The sequence below is a fragment of the Camarhynchus parvulus genome, chromosome Z (assembly GCF_901933205.1).
Source record: "Camarhynchus parvulus chromosome Z, STF_HiC, whole genome shotgun sequence".
Taxonomy (NCBI): Eukaryota; Metazoa; Chordata; class Aves; order Passeriformes; family Thraupidae; genus Camarhynchus; species Camarhynchus parvulus.
The window spans coordinates 19,356,944-19,372,938 of record NC_044601.1 but is presented as its reverse complement, the minus strand read 5'-3'; the positions used below and the strand labels follow the sequence as shown (position 1 = coordinate 19,372,938).

The following is a 15,995-nucleotide window of genomic DNA, read 5'->3' as shown; positions in this document are numbered from 1 at the left end:
CAGGCATAAGATACATGATGAAGTCCCTGGCTTCTTACTGCATTGGCGGTGTGACCATCTGTGAGATGTAATGGTGTAATATCCTCAGAGGCCACCCTTTTGTAGGATGAGGGAGCTATTGCTGCCGTAGATATTTAGGCCCTGTTGTATCTCAAGGAGGGTCCCAGCAGAGATTTTTTTCTCCACGCTCTCAAAATTCATGCTTGTCTGTGATATAGCAGTCAGACATGCTGACTGCAACATGCAGAGTCAGGGTACCACAAGTGGTGCAGCTTTTTCTTTCAGATGACAATGCCATTGTGTAATAGAAGTATATCACAGTCAGGCTTCTCTGGGTCCTTTCAGTCTCAGACACTCCCTTGCATGAATTTTCATTTCAGTGTCACAAAATCAGCACCATCCATTCAGATCACTGTCTCATTCAAGCTCTTCTTTAATTTTTTTTCTTTTTTTCTATTTTTTTTCTTTTGTACTTTGTTAAAATAAAACTGTTTCATTGTAGTGTCAAGAAAATGGATGTTGATTTTTTTTTTTTGGTGTCCCAAAATTGTATTAGTTTTAAAAAGGCATAAAAAGGATCTTATTTACTTTTCTTGTTTTCTCCCAGTGAATGTCCCTTCGACTGTAATGGAGGCCATGTCCAGACAAGACACCCTACAGCCATTTAATAAAAGTAGCAAACTATCCCCTGCCACTCCACAGCGATCCATAGTATTTCCACAGACTCCGTGTAGCAGAAATTTTTCTCTCCTGGATAAGTCTGGGTCCATCGAGTCAGGATTTAACCAGATCAGTGTCAAAAACCAACGAGTTCTTGCAAGCCCAACTTCAACAAGCCAACTAAATTCTGAGTTCAGTGACTGGCATCTTTGGAAATGTGGGCAATGCTTTAAGACTTTCACCCAGCGGATCCTCTTACAGATGCATGTGTGTACGCAGAACCCTGACAGGTAAAGCCCAGGCTCTCTTTATTTCTGTATCTACTGATAGCCAGATCCACTGCTTTCTTCTTTTATCAAGCTGTTATCATTTTCAAAACCAAACCATTATTATGGGGAGCCTGTATGACATAATTCATCTGCAGCTGTGTGAAGTAAGCTGATAAAAACTATTGCTTGCCTTCACTATTTGTAAAAACATTCAGTGCCTAAATGTGCAGATAAAAGGAAATAGCTAAGGATATAATCTTGTTTTTAGAATGGTTTGGTACATCTGATGGAGGCAACAAAATAGAATGAAAATTTATGAATATCATAGATGGAAAAAATGAGGTCAAGATAATTAAAAGTCTCTCTGTCTTCCAAAGATAATCTAACTTGCTGCTCAGTGGCTGTCACAGTCATTTCAGGGTTCACCTATAGTGTGCAATGCGTATGAACTTAATTAAGTACTAAGAGGTAATGAATTGGAATTTTTTGCTTAGTACTATTTTTCTTCATAGCATGCAAACCCATAAATCGTACAAACCTGTCAAAAGGAAATACCTACTCCACCAGTGATGTGGAGGAAAACAGATGCCACTTATTCAATAAACTAATATCCACACAGAAGAAAAATGTTGACTAGATACCTCAGAGTCAAAGTTGGTTTGAAAGTTTGTCAATACAGAATTTTATGGCTGTGAACTGAGGATGAAATTTAGCTGAACAAGTGAATTAAAATTTCAGGTACTCTGACCGGTGGCACAGTAAATATAATGGAACCATTATTTATGAATCAAAGCTGGTTTATTTGACAATTTTGATAGCTGGCAGGACAAAAGACAAAAATCAAATTAATTGAATAAAAAAGGCTGCCTGTATTTTGTCTCTTCTTCAGCTGTGCAGATTTGAGCTTAACAGCTAAATCCCTGAGAGGTTGTTCAAAAATCAACATTTAATTGTGAATTAGAGTTAAAAATACCACTACCAAAAAAGCAGCAAAGACTGAGTCTGTGTATGTGTTTGTGTGCATGTCTATGTCTCCTCGTGTACTTTGTGTAGTATCTACATGTGCACATATGCCTGTGTGATTCAATGGCTATGGAGAGAATAAGTCCATTTTTCCAGAAGAAATGTCAAGCATGTTAGGGACTAATTGGATTCTAAGCTAATATTAATAAAAATTAAAAATTGATAATATTGCGAATGTGAACAAGCCCTTTGAACACTTTTCTGGATTTCATGCTTGCCTTAGCAGAAGCAAATGCCTTGCTAGGGAAGCTGTAGGACAAAACCGGTAATTTAGGTGTCACAATGTAGAATATGGGTCCTGAAAGATCTACTGTCCTACATTCCATGGACTTTTGTGTTTCTGGTATTAAAGCATCCTAAGCATACTGTAAAGAATAAAATGGTGCATCCTGGAAGCAGAAAAGGCATGTTGTGAGGTCCTCCACACACTTTTTCAGTGATTCACTCAATCAGGTGTGACACCTAGATTTCATCCTTTGTTTGAACCAGTGACTTCCTTTGTGAAGAAGCAAGTTGCAGATAATAGTTAATGCAAGAAGGGTCTCTCTTAATGGCACTATTCTCCACTCTAAGTGATAGCTAAATATTTATTTTGTCAGAGAAAGAAAAGGGGGATAAATCTGTCTTACCATTAGATCTTTCATTGTGGAGGTGAGAGATTAATTTTTTAAAATTAATTTTATTCCTTTTTTATTTATTTCCTCCTAAGCAGCTTTGTCAAATATTGTCTGAAACACAGTCTGGATTTCTGGTCTTCACTCTTAAAAGTGATCATTCTCATTAGTAGGGTGCTGATTCATGGTGTCTTACCTCTTCGTCCCTCCTGTGCCTACCCAGCCAGCAGCTTCCTCAAGAAAGTCTGGAGCATTGTCAGCTCAGAATACCCTAGAGCAGAGTAGGAAATCATCTTGCTATGATTAAGGTCATTGCAATTCATTCCATGCTTGAAATTACCATAAATAACTGCCCTAGGATCTGGGTTATCATATCCTTGCTTAGAAACCTTTACAGTCTGAGCTTACATCACAGGAAACTTTTTGTCTTTTAGTGGGTACCAGTTATTTAATGATGCAGTGTCTAGAAAAAGTGGCCTTTGGTTTCTTAAACACTTTGCATTTTTCTAGATGAAAAATTTTTACAGTGTTGTACAAAATTTCCAGGAGACACAAAAGTAAGGTATGATTTGTGGAAGAATACCTGCTTGCCAGCCTGAAGTACTGGATGCAGCTCTCTGGTTTTTATTTTCTCAGCATCTGCAGCACTGCTCCAGCTGATAAACAACTCCTCATTTATTGTCAGCAATTTGTAAGTGCACCAGCCACTGCATCTTTGATGTGACTGAAACAGCAGGGCCTGTCATCTCTAGGAAATAGACTTTAGTCTGTCTGTTCTGGCTTAGTATTTGTTTTGCAACAGTGCTGTGCAGGGAAAACACCTTTGAGTCTGTACAGGAGTCTGATTCATGGTCTGAAATACAAGAAAAGCAGACTACTTGAAGCTTGAGAAATCCAAACAAAGATAATACAACAACCGAGATTAAGAAAACATCTAAATGAGAGCAGACATAAATAGACCATAATATACGTAATTCCATGAAGTAGTAAGAAATAAATGATCCTGTTTATCAGGCAGATCACTTAATAAATAAAAATAATTGTAAAACATTATGAATCCCAAATAGGAGAAATTATTAAAATCTTCTGCTGTGCTTTTTGTTTTATTTAAAGATTAAGAATTTAATTTAAAATCACTTTTAATTTTTTACTGGCTTACTTATATACTTCTCTCTTTCCACCCAAAAATTTTAAGTTTGTTACATTTTTAGGGCTTCTCTGAAATTTATGGTAATTGGGGTTGAAGTGTGTGTGAGAGGTGGAAATTTAAATTTGTAAAATCTTGAACTGGGGGACCTTTTGAGCCTCTAAGCCTTGCTTAAGCCTAGACCAGACAGAAACAGTTTCAGAAGATATTTCTGGAAGCAAGAGTTGAAAATCTTTTTTCATAGGAATTTTTTTTGTTTATTTTGTTGGGGTGGAGGGGTTTTTTTTGTTGTTTGTTTGTTTTTTTGTTTGGTTTTGGTTTTTTTCTTTAAGTTTTTTTAGGCTTTACTATTATTATTTTTTTTTATTTTTATTATTTTTATTATTTTTATTATTTTTATTATTTTTATTATTTTTATTTCCTCCATTCTTCTGCAGAAATTCCCAACAATCCTGTTTGGAAGGCTCAAGAACAGGGTAACCAAAACTCCTTATTAAAATGAGAAATTTTTATTTGTTTTTTTTAACAGCAACCACTTTTTTGATAATGACACAGTCTTTTTTAATGACAGCACTCTTCCACATTACTCTGATCACCAGATTCAGGACACATTGGTGCTCAGGGAAGGCAGAAAGCTTCAGTTCTCAAGACTTCTGTGTGCATATTTTCATGTACAACCTGTACATCTGTATGATAAATATTCTCATAGATTGCCAGGGATTCAAGCTGAGAATCTGAGACAAAGCACACTCCATAAATGTGTTCATAGATGATAGATTATGGATGTGATCTGGCACTCATAATTCTTCTTTACTCAAAAGATATACTCATATTTTGCAATATCACCTCAATATTAAATAGTAAGGATATTTTGTTTTGTTTTGTTTTTCTTAACAGGAAGTTGAAGTTACCAGCTCAATAGATGCTTTTCTCTAATATCATGGCTTAGTCCATTTTGTGTTTATATTTTCTTTATACGTTCTGTGTCTTTGACCTTGATGCTTTCCCCAAGTCCACTAATTGATTTGAACCTCTCCAAAACAGACTTCTAAAAAATAAGTGCTTTGAGCAAGAGTTGTCTATTTCTGTGTATTGAGTATTGCTCTGTTAAAGTAAACTTCATGCTGAATTTAATGCTGGTTCTTGCATAATCTTCTCATAAAGGTTTGCAACTGCCCAGTACTCAGAGCCAGTAACAATAACAGGTCTACAGAGCAGCAACTCTCCCTGACAGCTTCAGAAGCTTGCATATGCTCCAATGCTGGCTTTCTGCTTTGGCTGGTTTCTTCCCAAGCATTTGTAACAGATGATTGCAGAACTCCCAGCAGGTCCAGCTCTGCCATCCCTGCTGCTGCATGGTGCTTGAGGTGCTCAGGACAGCAGCTGTGCTGCTTGAGGGGAGCACCAACCTGGCAGGGGATGTGGAGTCCAGAGGCAGTGAAAGTAGCTTCCCATGGCTCTGCTGATGCTTGGGATGTTGCTGTGTGCAAGTTAGCAGTTTCCTGAAGTGTCACTTTGCTCTCCAGCCTTAATTTGACTTGCTAGAAGAAGGCATTCCTCAAAAATACCTTCCTTTGAGAACATCTGTGACCTAACTCCTCTGACTGCAGCTGTGCTCTTAAAAAGCTGTGCATTGTATAAAGGCCAGATCCTGAGAGCTGATGCTGGCCCCACCTCAAACTGCGCTGCTTGTGGGGTTTCTTGCAGGGGCGGTGGCATGGCATCCTCCACCCTATAACAACGGGAAATGCTGTCCTGGATTCAAGGGAGCCCTGCGTCCCACTCTTTGAGACTGTGAGATCAATCACCTTTTTGAAGCCCAGGAGCAAAGAGGAAGTCAGAAAAAACCACCAGGATGCCTGCATGGATGAATGGGGAACTCCTGGATTAATCCAAAGACAGAAAGGAAGCCTCCAGAGAATGCAAGCACAGACAGGTTGCCTGGGAGATATACAGACAGGTGGTCTAAGCAGCCAGAAATCCCTTTGGGAAAGCTAAAGCCCTGGTAGGATTAAATGTGGCCAGGGACATCTAGGACAACAAAAGCTTCTATTGTTACATTAGCGATAAAAAGAAGACCAGGGGAAATGTGGGACCTCTCTGAAAGGAAGCAGGAGGCCTGGTGAACTAGGACATAGCAAAGGCTGAGCTAGTCAATAACTTAACTGGCAAATGTTCCAGTCACATCACCCATGTCACAGAAGGCAAAAGCAGGGACTGGGAGAATGAAGAGCTGCCAGCTGTAGAAGAGAAGATTGAAGACCATCTAAAGAACTTGAAGGTGTGCAAGCCCTGGAGCCGGGTGAGAAGCATATGTATGCCCCGAGAGAAATGGTGGATGAGGTGGCTAAGCCACTATCTGTCATATTTGAGAGGTCATGGCAGTCTGGTGAAGTTCTGCTGGTTCAAAAAACCTCCACTGCTAAAAAGAAAGACCTGGAGAACTACAGGACAGTCAGTCTCACCTTGGTACTTGGCAAGAGCATGAACTAAATCCCCCTGGCAACCAGGTTAAGGAACATGGAAAATAACGGGGTGACTGATGACAGCCAAGGTGATTTCACTAAGGGCAAATTTGTCATGCCTGACAAATTTGGTAACCTTCTACATCAGTGTTTACAGAGTTGGTGAATAAGGAATAGAGACTGAGGTCACCTACCTTGAACTGTGCAAAGTGTTTGCACCCAGCAGCCTTGTCTCTGAAGTGAAGAGACATGGATTTATTTGATGGTCAGATCCCTCAATGGATAAGGAATTGGCAGGAAAGTTGCACTCAAAAGAGTTGTGGTCAATGGCTCAATCTCCAAGTGGAGACCAGAGATATTCCTTAGAGGCTGCTATTTGGGCTGATGCTATTTAGCACAGCAGTGTTTTTTGGTGACAGGGACAGTGGGATCAAGGGCACCCTCAGCGAGTTTCCTGATGGTACCAGGTTTTGCAGGGCAGGTGACATGCTGGATGGAAAGGATGCCATCCAGAGTGACCTTGGCAGGATGGAAAGGTGGGACTGGGTGAACATCATGAAATACAACAAGAGCAAGTGAAAGTGGTTCAGGGCAATCCCAAGCACAAATACAGACTGGGTGGAGAATGGACTGAGAACATTCCTGAGGAGAAGGACTCAGAGATGTTGGGGGATGAGAAGCTGGACATGAGCCAGGTGTGCACTTGCAACCCAGAAAGCCACACATGTCCTGGGCTGTGTCAAAAGCAGGATGGGCAGGAAGTGATTCTTCCCCTCTATTCAGCTCTTGTGAAACCCCACCTGGAGCTCTGCATCCAACTCTGAGGATTCCAACATTAGAAGCATGTGGACATCCTACAGAGAGTCCAGAGGACGATTCCAAAGATAATCAGAGGCATGAAGACAGGCTGAGAGAGTTTAGAGTGTTCAGGGTAGAGAAAAGAAGGGCACAGGGACACCTTATATGAGCTTTACAGTACACAAAGGGACCACAAGAAATCTGGAGAGAGACTTTTTGTGATTGCATTTAGTGATAGAACAAGGGATAATGGCTTTAAACTGAAAGATGGTAAATTTTGATGGGACGTAAGAAAGAAATTCTTTAGTGTGAAGGTAATGAGACAGACTTGAAATTTTCCCTGAGAAGCTGTCGATGCCCTGTCTTGGGAATGATTGTGGCCAAACAGAATGGGGTCTTGAGTGGAAGATGTCCTCTAGGAATGTGCCCCCTCTTGATGACAAAAATATCCTTTGTCCCCTTAAAAAGGAAATAAGCCCAAAAGTTTCACTCCTCAATTAGGTGAAAAGACATGTCATAGGACCTGAGGGTCTTCACCTCAAACTTAAGGATAGCTAATTGGGCAGGAGCCACAATTTACTAGAAAAAGAAGAGAACAAAGAAACTAATTGCTTTTGTGAGGTGTTTTCCCGGGAGCAAGGACCTTCTGCACCTAGCTCGGTTTTTCTCGGCAAAGAGTTTTGTTATTTTGCCTTTTATTAAAACCTTTTTGTTTCCAACACTACCACAGAAGCCATCCTGCTGATTTTATGCCTTCTAAGGTAGCTGAGCCATCTTGGGCATGAAATAGATCTCCAAGAGCTTATGAGACCTGGCTTGAGGAGACCCATATTTCACCATGTCCCTGCCCATAGCAAGGGGTTGGAAACAAGATGGTCTTTAAGGCCCCTTTCAACATAGACCATTCTATAACTCTATGGTCATGTTGGCTTTTTACTTCTTAGTCATCAACAGGGAGAAAAACACTTTCAATCACATGCCAGTCTCTCCTTTCAGCTGGTGCTTTTCCGGCTCTTTCTGAGGAAAAAGAATACAGTGTTGCGCTATTTTGTCTCACTGGGCTGAGAGAGTTTCAATGACAAAGTTACAAGTATTCAGGAACTTGCCCTTGCAAGCAATTTCTCTTCTAAGATTACACTAGAATTCCATATGCCCCTTGAAAAGAGCAAATTCACTTCTGACAAGGCCACGCTAAAAATCTATTAATCATAAAGGAAATAGTTTGAAAATGCAGTGGAAAATAATGACTGGATTTTCTAAGGTTCTAATAATTCAAAGAGTTAATATTTTATGATGTAGAAAATAAATTTATAACACTTAGATACACTTAGGAGCGAGAATTTGGAAAATATATTCTTTTGGCAGAGGAATAGTAAAAGACAAATAAAGCTATGTCAGGTTTGCTAAACGAAAATCTAGAAAGAATGAACCTAAATGTACAGCTGCCTCTCAGTAGCTATTTCAGATGAAAGCATATGGATTTTTCTATTCTCTTAACATGCTTTGTACATATTAGGAGTTCTACACTCCCTGCCCAAAGCATGAGCTTTGGTGAAGTTCAGTAAGCCTTATAGGGAAGCCTGACTGATCAGTTTGTACTGATCCCATACAGGATGTAGTTTCACCCAGAAAAATATCAGCTGCAAAAGTAAGGAAATTTTATGACAGCAAAAGACCTCAACAAAGAGCAAAGTCATTCAAGAGATTGTCTAGCTTAGAGAGCAAAATTTATTCCATAGTGTTTTCATTTTGAAAAATGTGTCTTGCACAACTTGGAAAAGCTCAAATTATGAATTACCACAAAACCTGAAAACTATTACATTAGAATTGCTCTCAGAATTTCAGTTTGCATGGCCTGTATTCCTATATGAGCCATCATAGAGTCAGAGACTGTGGGATTAAGGTTTCTGGAAAAAGCTGGCGGATTCTGAATGTCAGTAAACATAGATAGTTTATCAGTGATGCATGGGATTAATAACAAGAGTGTAAAATTTTTCCAACAGGAAAATTTTCTTCTGGGTAGGTAGATTTCCCTTCTTTTAGCTCAAAAAGAAAGATGTGGAGCTAAAAGCTCCTATGTAACTAGGTTTTCAATAAAAAACATTAGAACTACTTTTGATGATTGTTGGAACATCATTCTCGTCTGCACAGGGCCGTAATCAGTTCAGCTGCTCTTAACTCTAACTTAAAATTATGATCTGGTAAGATTTTGATTCACATGGATACTGTGAAGCTCAAGAAAGTACAATACGTGTATTGGTTATTCCAAGGAAATGAGTTTTTCTGAGCTGGGAGTGCATTCTGTCCAGCAGAGGATTTTTGAAAGCACAGCCTAAGAAGACCAACATTTCTGTCCCTTTGTTGCTGTTCCTCCGTGTCTGCAAAACTCTGTTATAGTGAAGTCACCATCTGAATTCATTGTCCCAGTGCAGACAAAAGTGATGGCAGAAGACATAACTGCTACATCAAAGGCAGGCATGCTCTGCCCATGTCAATGTACTCACTGAACCGAGCACAGCTCGGGCTCAGTCCTTCAGCACCACTTTCATTTTTTTTTAAAAATAACATATTGATTTTATTTTCTTCCAAGAAAAAAAAAATTCCGAGCGCAGGAAAATTGTTACCGGAGAACAGAATGATAACTTCTGTACTTATTGAATGTAATTATTTTTTTCTCTTTGAAAAATAGTAGCATCCAAAAGTTGTCAGAAGTTGGCATATTTAAATCTGCAATTGTGCAAATTGGAGCATTTTTAAGATGTTACAGTATTTTAATGCATTTTTAGGCTTCTTTTTGAAATTAATTTTGCCTAATGTGTGTCATTTATCTAAGCTTTAAAAAATTAGGTATTTTAGCATTAATTAGAATTACCTGGATATAAACAGGATAAATTCATCATCTGCAAAGAGAAGGGTAACTTTTTCTCCCAAGAGGTGGATCAATCAGAAAAACTGAGTCAAAGTGATCTAACAATTGGTGATCTTTTGCAGGGATGATTTACTTGAGTGTAAGACAGTGAAATATATTCTGAGTATTTTGTAAAGAAGACATTTATTTTGAGCCAATGAACCCATATTGTTTGGCATCACAATGTTCACCTATATCTGGTTTGAAATTTTGACTGTTTACAGACAAGTTACAGTGTGAATTTTCACTGCATTAAGTTAATCACATTGATTTATTTATCTCTTTAAAAAATAAAAAGATTAATTTGCTTTATGTAGCGTTGCATCATTTTTTGTGGTTGCTGTTAAAAATAGATAACCAGAGGCTAATAGATGTTAATGGTCTCCTTCACTATTAAAAAAAATCAATTTTTCTTGGATACAGAATATATTATTGCTTTATTTTGCTTAAAAGTGTTTGATTACTGCATTCACCAATTATCTCTGTTTTATCCACTCTTGAAATTTCATACCAAATTTGATAAATATTTTCTGTGCAAATTAACTTTGGACTCCAAGAAAGGTGAAAACTGGACATGTTACTACTTGTCTTTCAGTAAGAGAAACAGAAGAACACTTTCTTGGTTTTTGGTTTTTTTAAATATTATTTTACAGATTTCTGTGTATCTTTAAGGGCCACGTCATCTAAATTACCTTTCCACAGCTTTCATATCTTACTTTCAAACTTGTTGGAGAGTAGTTAGGTTTTCAAATGCAAGTAATTAAAATTGTAAGCTATTGAGTTATTGATGAATACTGAGCTATTAATCAAGCTAAAAAATTCTACAATCAGGGTTCAGTGCTCTGAAGCACTGTAAAATAATAGTATTTGTGTTCAGTGATGCAAGTAGCCACAATTAAGCAGTTCACTTGACAAATGAGATAGTTCACTTTATTTTGCACTTAATTGAATTGTACATGCCTGGTCGCCATTGTCTCTTTCCCTTTAGTTTTGGTTTCTAGCCATTTAAACATATACATTTATTACAGAGAGAGCAATTAAGTTGTGTTGGCCATTGGCTCTGGAAACACAGACACCAAGAGTTAAAATGTTGTGTAGGGTAAAAATCATTATTATCCCTCCAGAAAAAAGATCTTAATTTTCTTAGCAAGCAGTCTGATAAGCATTTCAGACTCTGCTACTAACTTAAAACAAATGTGAAATGGAAAAAAACCCTAGTAGGGTGTTGATACAAAGCCACATTTATCGAAGAGAAATATATAGACACGGTCTCTTGGCATTTTATTTTAGTTGGCATTTCAGAAGACCAGTCTCACATTGCTGTTGTGTATCCTTTTTTTTCTGTGTTTGCAGTCTGCTTGTTATGATTCTGAATTTGTAACATATCAGTCAGTTTTGTGTGTTTGTTTGTTATGTTTATTTTTAACAAGTTGTGTTGTTGAAAACCTGAGTTCTGGGTTTCCTTTCAAGATCCCTAAAACAAGATATTTTCAATCTAGAAGGGAGAAAAAAATGTTAATGAAATGTAAAGATTTTCAACTGAAATAAGAAAACAGAAAGATAATTGTAATACAGTAGTCATTTTTTCCAAGTCTCTTATTGAAATAAGTGATCTCTAAAACCCTCCAAAGCAATATGAGGAGTTTAATTGTGAATAGCTACAGAATAATGACAGGATGTGCGCATAACTATCAGATATGCATTTGCAAGTAAGACTGTCGCTCACACCAGCAGACAGAGGATTCCATGAGTCCCTCAACTCCAATGTGTGCGGAGCTTTTTTTTCGACTAAGGAGTACCATTGAGTTTGAGAGAACTAAGGCAAACAGATGTGTAGTGCAGGCTCACGAGTTTGTTGATTTATAGTTTTTGGGTCCCATAGATTCTCATTTAATTCCTGCCCAAGAATTTCACATTTGTTAAAGAGGTTGTGAAGCTTTGGGTTTGTGCTTCCCAAGAAAGACCCAGACAAGTGTGCCCACAGTTCTCTTTGGAAATCATCGGGAAGATCAGGAGCCCCCTCCCATGCAGTTTCCTGCTTGTGCCAACAGAAAGCACTGATGGTGCCGTTTCCCTTCCCACTGCAGGCCCTACCAGTGTGGTCACTGCTCGCAGTCCTTCTCGCAGCCCTCGGAGCTGAGGAACCACGTCGTGACGCACTCCAGCGACAGGCCCTTCAAGTGCGGCTACTGCGGGCGCGCCTTCGCCGGTGCCACAACGCTCAACAACCACATCCGGACACATACGGGGGAAAAGCCCTTCAAGTAAGTACTTGAAGCCAGCAGCTTTTGCCAGCTGAGATTAGAGAGGGAAATGCATTGCGGCTGCTCACTAGCATCGCCAGCACTCGGCAGATGATCCCTTGAAAGCCAAGGTCAGACCATGAGGTAAAACAGCTAGTGGTGCTGTTAGAATTTATATGGCTTTGATTTTGAGTTTCTTGAAAGTCTTGCACAATTTTCTGTTCTCTAATGATACCTTGATTATTTTAATTAAGTGGCAAGCTGATGCCAGAGAACCACAGCTGAAAATATGATCAGGACTGAGACAGGCCATGCTGTAAGAACATTAATACGATTCTCAGATGTCTATATGCTGAGGTAGATGGAGCTTCACTTAAAAGCTAATTTGGCTCTAGCTATATATGGGGGGGAAATATGCACCTTCTTTTGGTCTCAGAATCACTGAATAGAAAATGTAACTCTGTGGCATAAGTTTTGAAAGACCATAGTAATAAATTGAAAGTGTTCAGCTGTCCAAAGTATAAGAAAAAAAAGTCACCTAATAGAGATGATTTTACATTAAACTGACTTTGTTAATTTCTGAAGTTTTCAATTACTGATATTAAAGCTAAGTACATACCTGTCTCAGAAATCTTCCAGCAGTGCTCATTTCCAACAATAGTACAGCTGATCCTGATATTTTACCTTCTGTTGTGCAAGACTCTGCCTACTAAAGAGGAAGTGCTCTCCAAAGCAGAAGAAATATATCCCATATTTTTGTCTTTGTCTTGGCTGAACTGACAGGCTCAGAGTACATATATGTGGTCACTGGAGCAATTCCACCTAATGTATCGATATCACTTCTTTTGGAAGCTTCCTGGATGTTCCTAGGAGGAAGGGGAATAAGTGTAGAAGAAGGTTTGTGTCTCTCCCAGTTCTCCGAGTACTGTCTGTTCTCTTTCTACTTTTCTCTGTTTGACTTTTTTTTCTGCTTTTGCCAGACTGTGCTTTTGATCTGGGTAATGTAAGGGAACTCAGCCATGGGGCCTGTCAGAACCCCTCATAACAGCCCAACAGAGATACTGGTGAGCACACTTTGCCTCCATATAAGGCTGGAAGGAAGCACAGCCTCCATACATGTCTTTGCTGGGGGCAAGGGGGCAGAGCCAGGAACAAAATGCTGCATATCGAGTACAGAAGAACTTGCATAGCAGGAATCATGGCTAGGATATCGTGGAGACTCAGAACATCTAAGTATTGACTTCTCTTGAGCCAGTCTGTTGAATGCTCAGAGCCCACAGAAAGTGAGCCAAAAATGGTGTGAGCAATCAGATTGATTTTATCTAGTTGCTGTGTAAATAGATTTTAGTAATTAATGGAAGGGATTTCCAGGTCAAAATGGAAAATAGATTTCGTTTAATGTTAAGGTGTTACTTATGTGTAACCTTGTTGACTCCACTTAATTTTTTTCCTTGACATCCTCTTTTTGTCATGTTTCCAATAGATCTGCTATTTTGTCCCATTTAGAGTAATTATTTTTCCCCTTTGATATACTAATTTTTTTTTCCTTTTCCAAAATGGACTTGATTACAGCACAATTTCATTTGTGAAAGAGCTAATGTATGTAATACAACTAACAAGAGGTCTGGGATTTGTTTTTTGTTTTGCTTTGTTTTGGTTACTTTTTGTGTTTTGTTTTGGGGTTTTTTTGTTTTTGTTGTTGTTGTTGTTATATTTTGCCCTGCTCAAGTGGAAGCACTTAAGTATTCCAGGATGTATCTGACTGCTCCTTAAGTTGCAGGACAGAGCAACAAAAAAGAAAGTGTATACTTTATACTGGTTCTTTATGATGTATGGCATAATTTCAACTGTGCAAGGTGTTTCTATAGTTTCTTCCTCAAGCTCAAGAGACAGTAGCACTATTTTCTCTCTGGAAGGCTTGTTGAAGTATTTTCACTAAGCTGATTAGTAACTTCATGTGAAGCTGAAACTGGAGCTGCAGGTTTTCCCATCCCTGCTAGTCAGATACACAAGAGGACACACAAGCCTTGATCCTGCAAGCTGTTCAAAAGGGCAGATTTGTCTCTCATGCAGGACTACTTGCATTTGAGAGAGGAGGGGCAGAAAATTATCCAGAAATCAATCCATTATCTCTGCTGAATCTCTGAAAAAAGAAAGACCTGCAACTCATCTTGATGTCTCATCACTGTTTGGATCCTCCTTTGGAAAAGGGTTGCACAAGATGTGGTATTAAGAAAGTTTAGGAAAAAGCCCTCAACAAATTCTATTAAGCAAGAACCATAAATAGAACAAACAAAATATCTGTCTCTTGATCATGCAATTTAGGTTAAAAATATTTGTTTATAAAGAATTTTGAGTATACACTTACACACAAAAACAACAAAAAAAAAGACAAAAAAGCCAACTGAGGCAGTGTTTCTGTACCTCAGAGAAGTTTGTATTTGTGGTGATGTACACACTTCTTTTAACTAACATTTTTAATATTAGAAAGAATTGCCATGCATGGATAGTGATAAATTACTTAAATTCTAGCTAAGTTATTTTAAAATAACAGGTATAATTCTGAAGGTGCTTCAGCTGTGAATGCAATCTCATGATTTCTAATGCAGTAGGGCAGCTGTTCTCATATGTGGTTATAGACAAATTACACTCAGCATGGATTAAATCAGCAATGTTAAACACTAAGTATGTTTGTATGCATATTATTTCCAGAAGCTGGTTTTAAAAATGGTGAACACTGGTGATAGTATTTAAAAAAATATTTTAGATTAATTGTTTTGTGAGAGAATGTTTGGGATTGGTTAAAAAGCTTTTTCTGTGAGAGGCCATTTTCTTTGTAGGTCCTAGGTAAATTTGGATGTGTGGTGGAAGACTTTCCTATTTTCTTTTCATTCAGATAACAATGCTAAGTGAGGTTATCTGTAGTCAAAGCTTTAGCTGAATTTGACTTTTCATGTCGTCACAAGCTATCAAGCCAGCCTCACCACTGTAAAGTTTTTGTGTATTCTTATCTTACTGAAGTCTCCACTACGGCTGCTAGTCTGGGAACAAAGATCTTAAGTAAATTAAAATGCAGGAGAGAAAGGAAAATTATTTGTCACCTCTGTTCTCTTAATTTTTTCTCACTCCCTCCCTATTTTCATTTGCCTACAGAATCAGGCTTATTCAAAGATCTAATATTTAGGAGTCAATCCAAAATAATTAAGAGGAAAGATTCTTTCCGCCTCCAACAGCACAAATATTTTACATTGTTTCTTACTGAAATGCAAAACTGGTCAGCATTCATTTTAGGTTGAATATGTATGTTGTACCTGCAGTGACATCTCGGAGTTGTCAGGAGGGATTCTCTTTGGTTGATAGTTTTTCTTGGATTTTTGATACCCTTCCAAAAGAGTTTAAAATGTACTCATTGAATGAAATGTTAAAATGTTTATTTTGAGAGTATCAAACTAACGTCTTTTTCTCTAAAATAGACCCTGAGCATTTTCTCCACCCAAAGCCTTCCACAGAGTTTGACATAAATGTGCAAATTAAACCAATCCTCACTGTCAGTATTTTGAAAGCACTGTGAAGCAAACAAGCAGACCAGTAACAATGAGGGCTATCTAAACAAAATCAGAAACACCAGTACTGTGGAAATATCCCAAGACTATTGGTGCACTTTATGAACTTAAGAACAATTCTGTTTACCACCCCCACCCAAGCAAACCATACCAGGAAACCCTGTGGCAGAGTGAAGCCTGGAGGTTGAGGAGGTTGAATGCTTTAGGACATTGTTCCTTACAATTACAGCGTACACAGACATTGTAAAAGAAGGCAACATGGATCTAGTTTTCACTGATGGTATCTAATTGTTTGAGGACTTTGG

The 15,995-nt window shown here is 38.4% G+C and overlaps 1 protein-coding gene across 1 annotated transcript in view; it reads left to right on the top strand.

The window, feature by feature from the left end:
* The window catches only part of PRDM6 (PR/SET domain 6), a 76,187-nt gene that overhangs the window by 56,914 nt on the left and 3,278 nt on the right, over positions 1–15,995 (top strand). The window contains exons 6-7 of the mRNA XM_030968981.1: positions 608–950; positions 11,972–12,148. Of these exons, the coding sequence (XP_030824841.1) occupies positions 608–950; positions 11,972–12,148 (520 nt within the window). The remainder of the gene's footprint in view (positions 1–607; positions 951–11,971; positions 12,149–15,995) is intronic.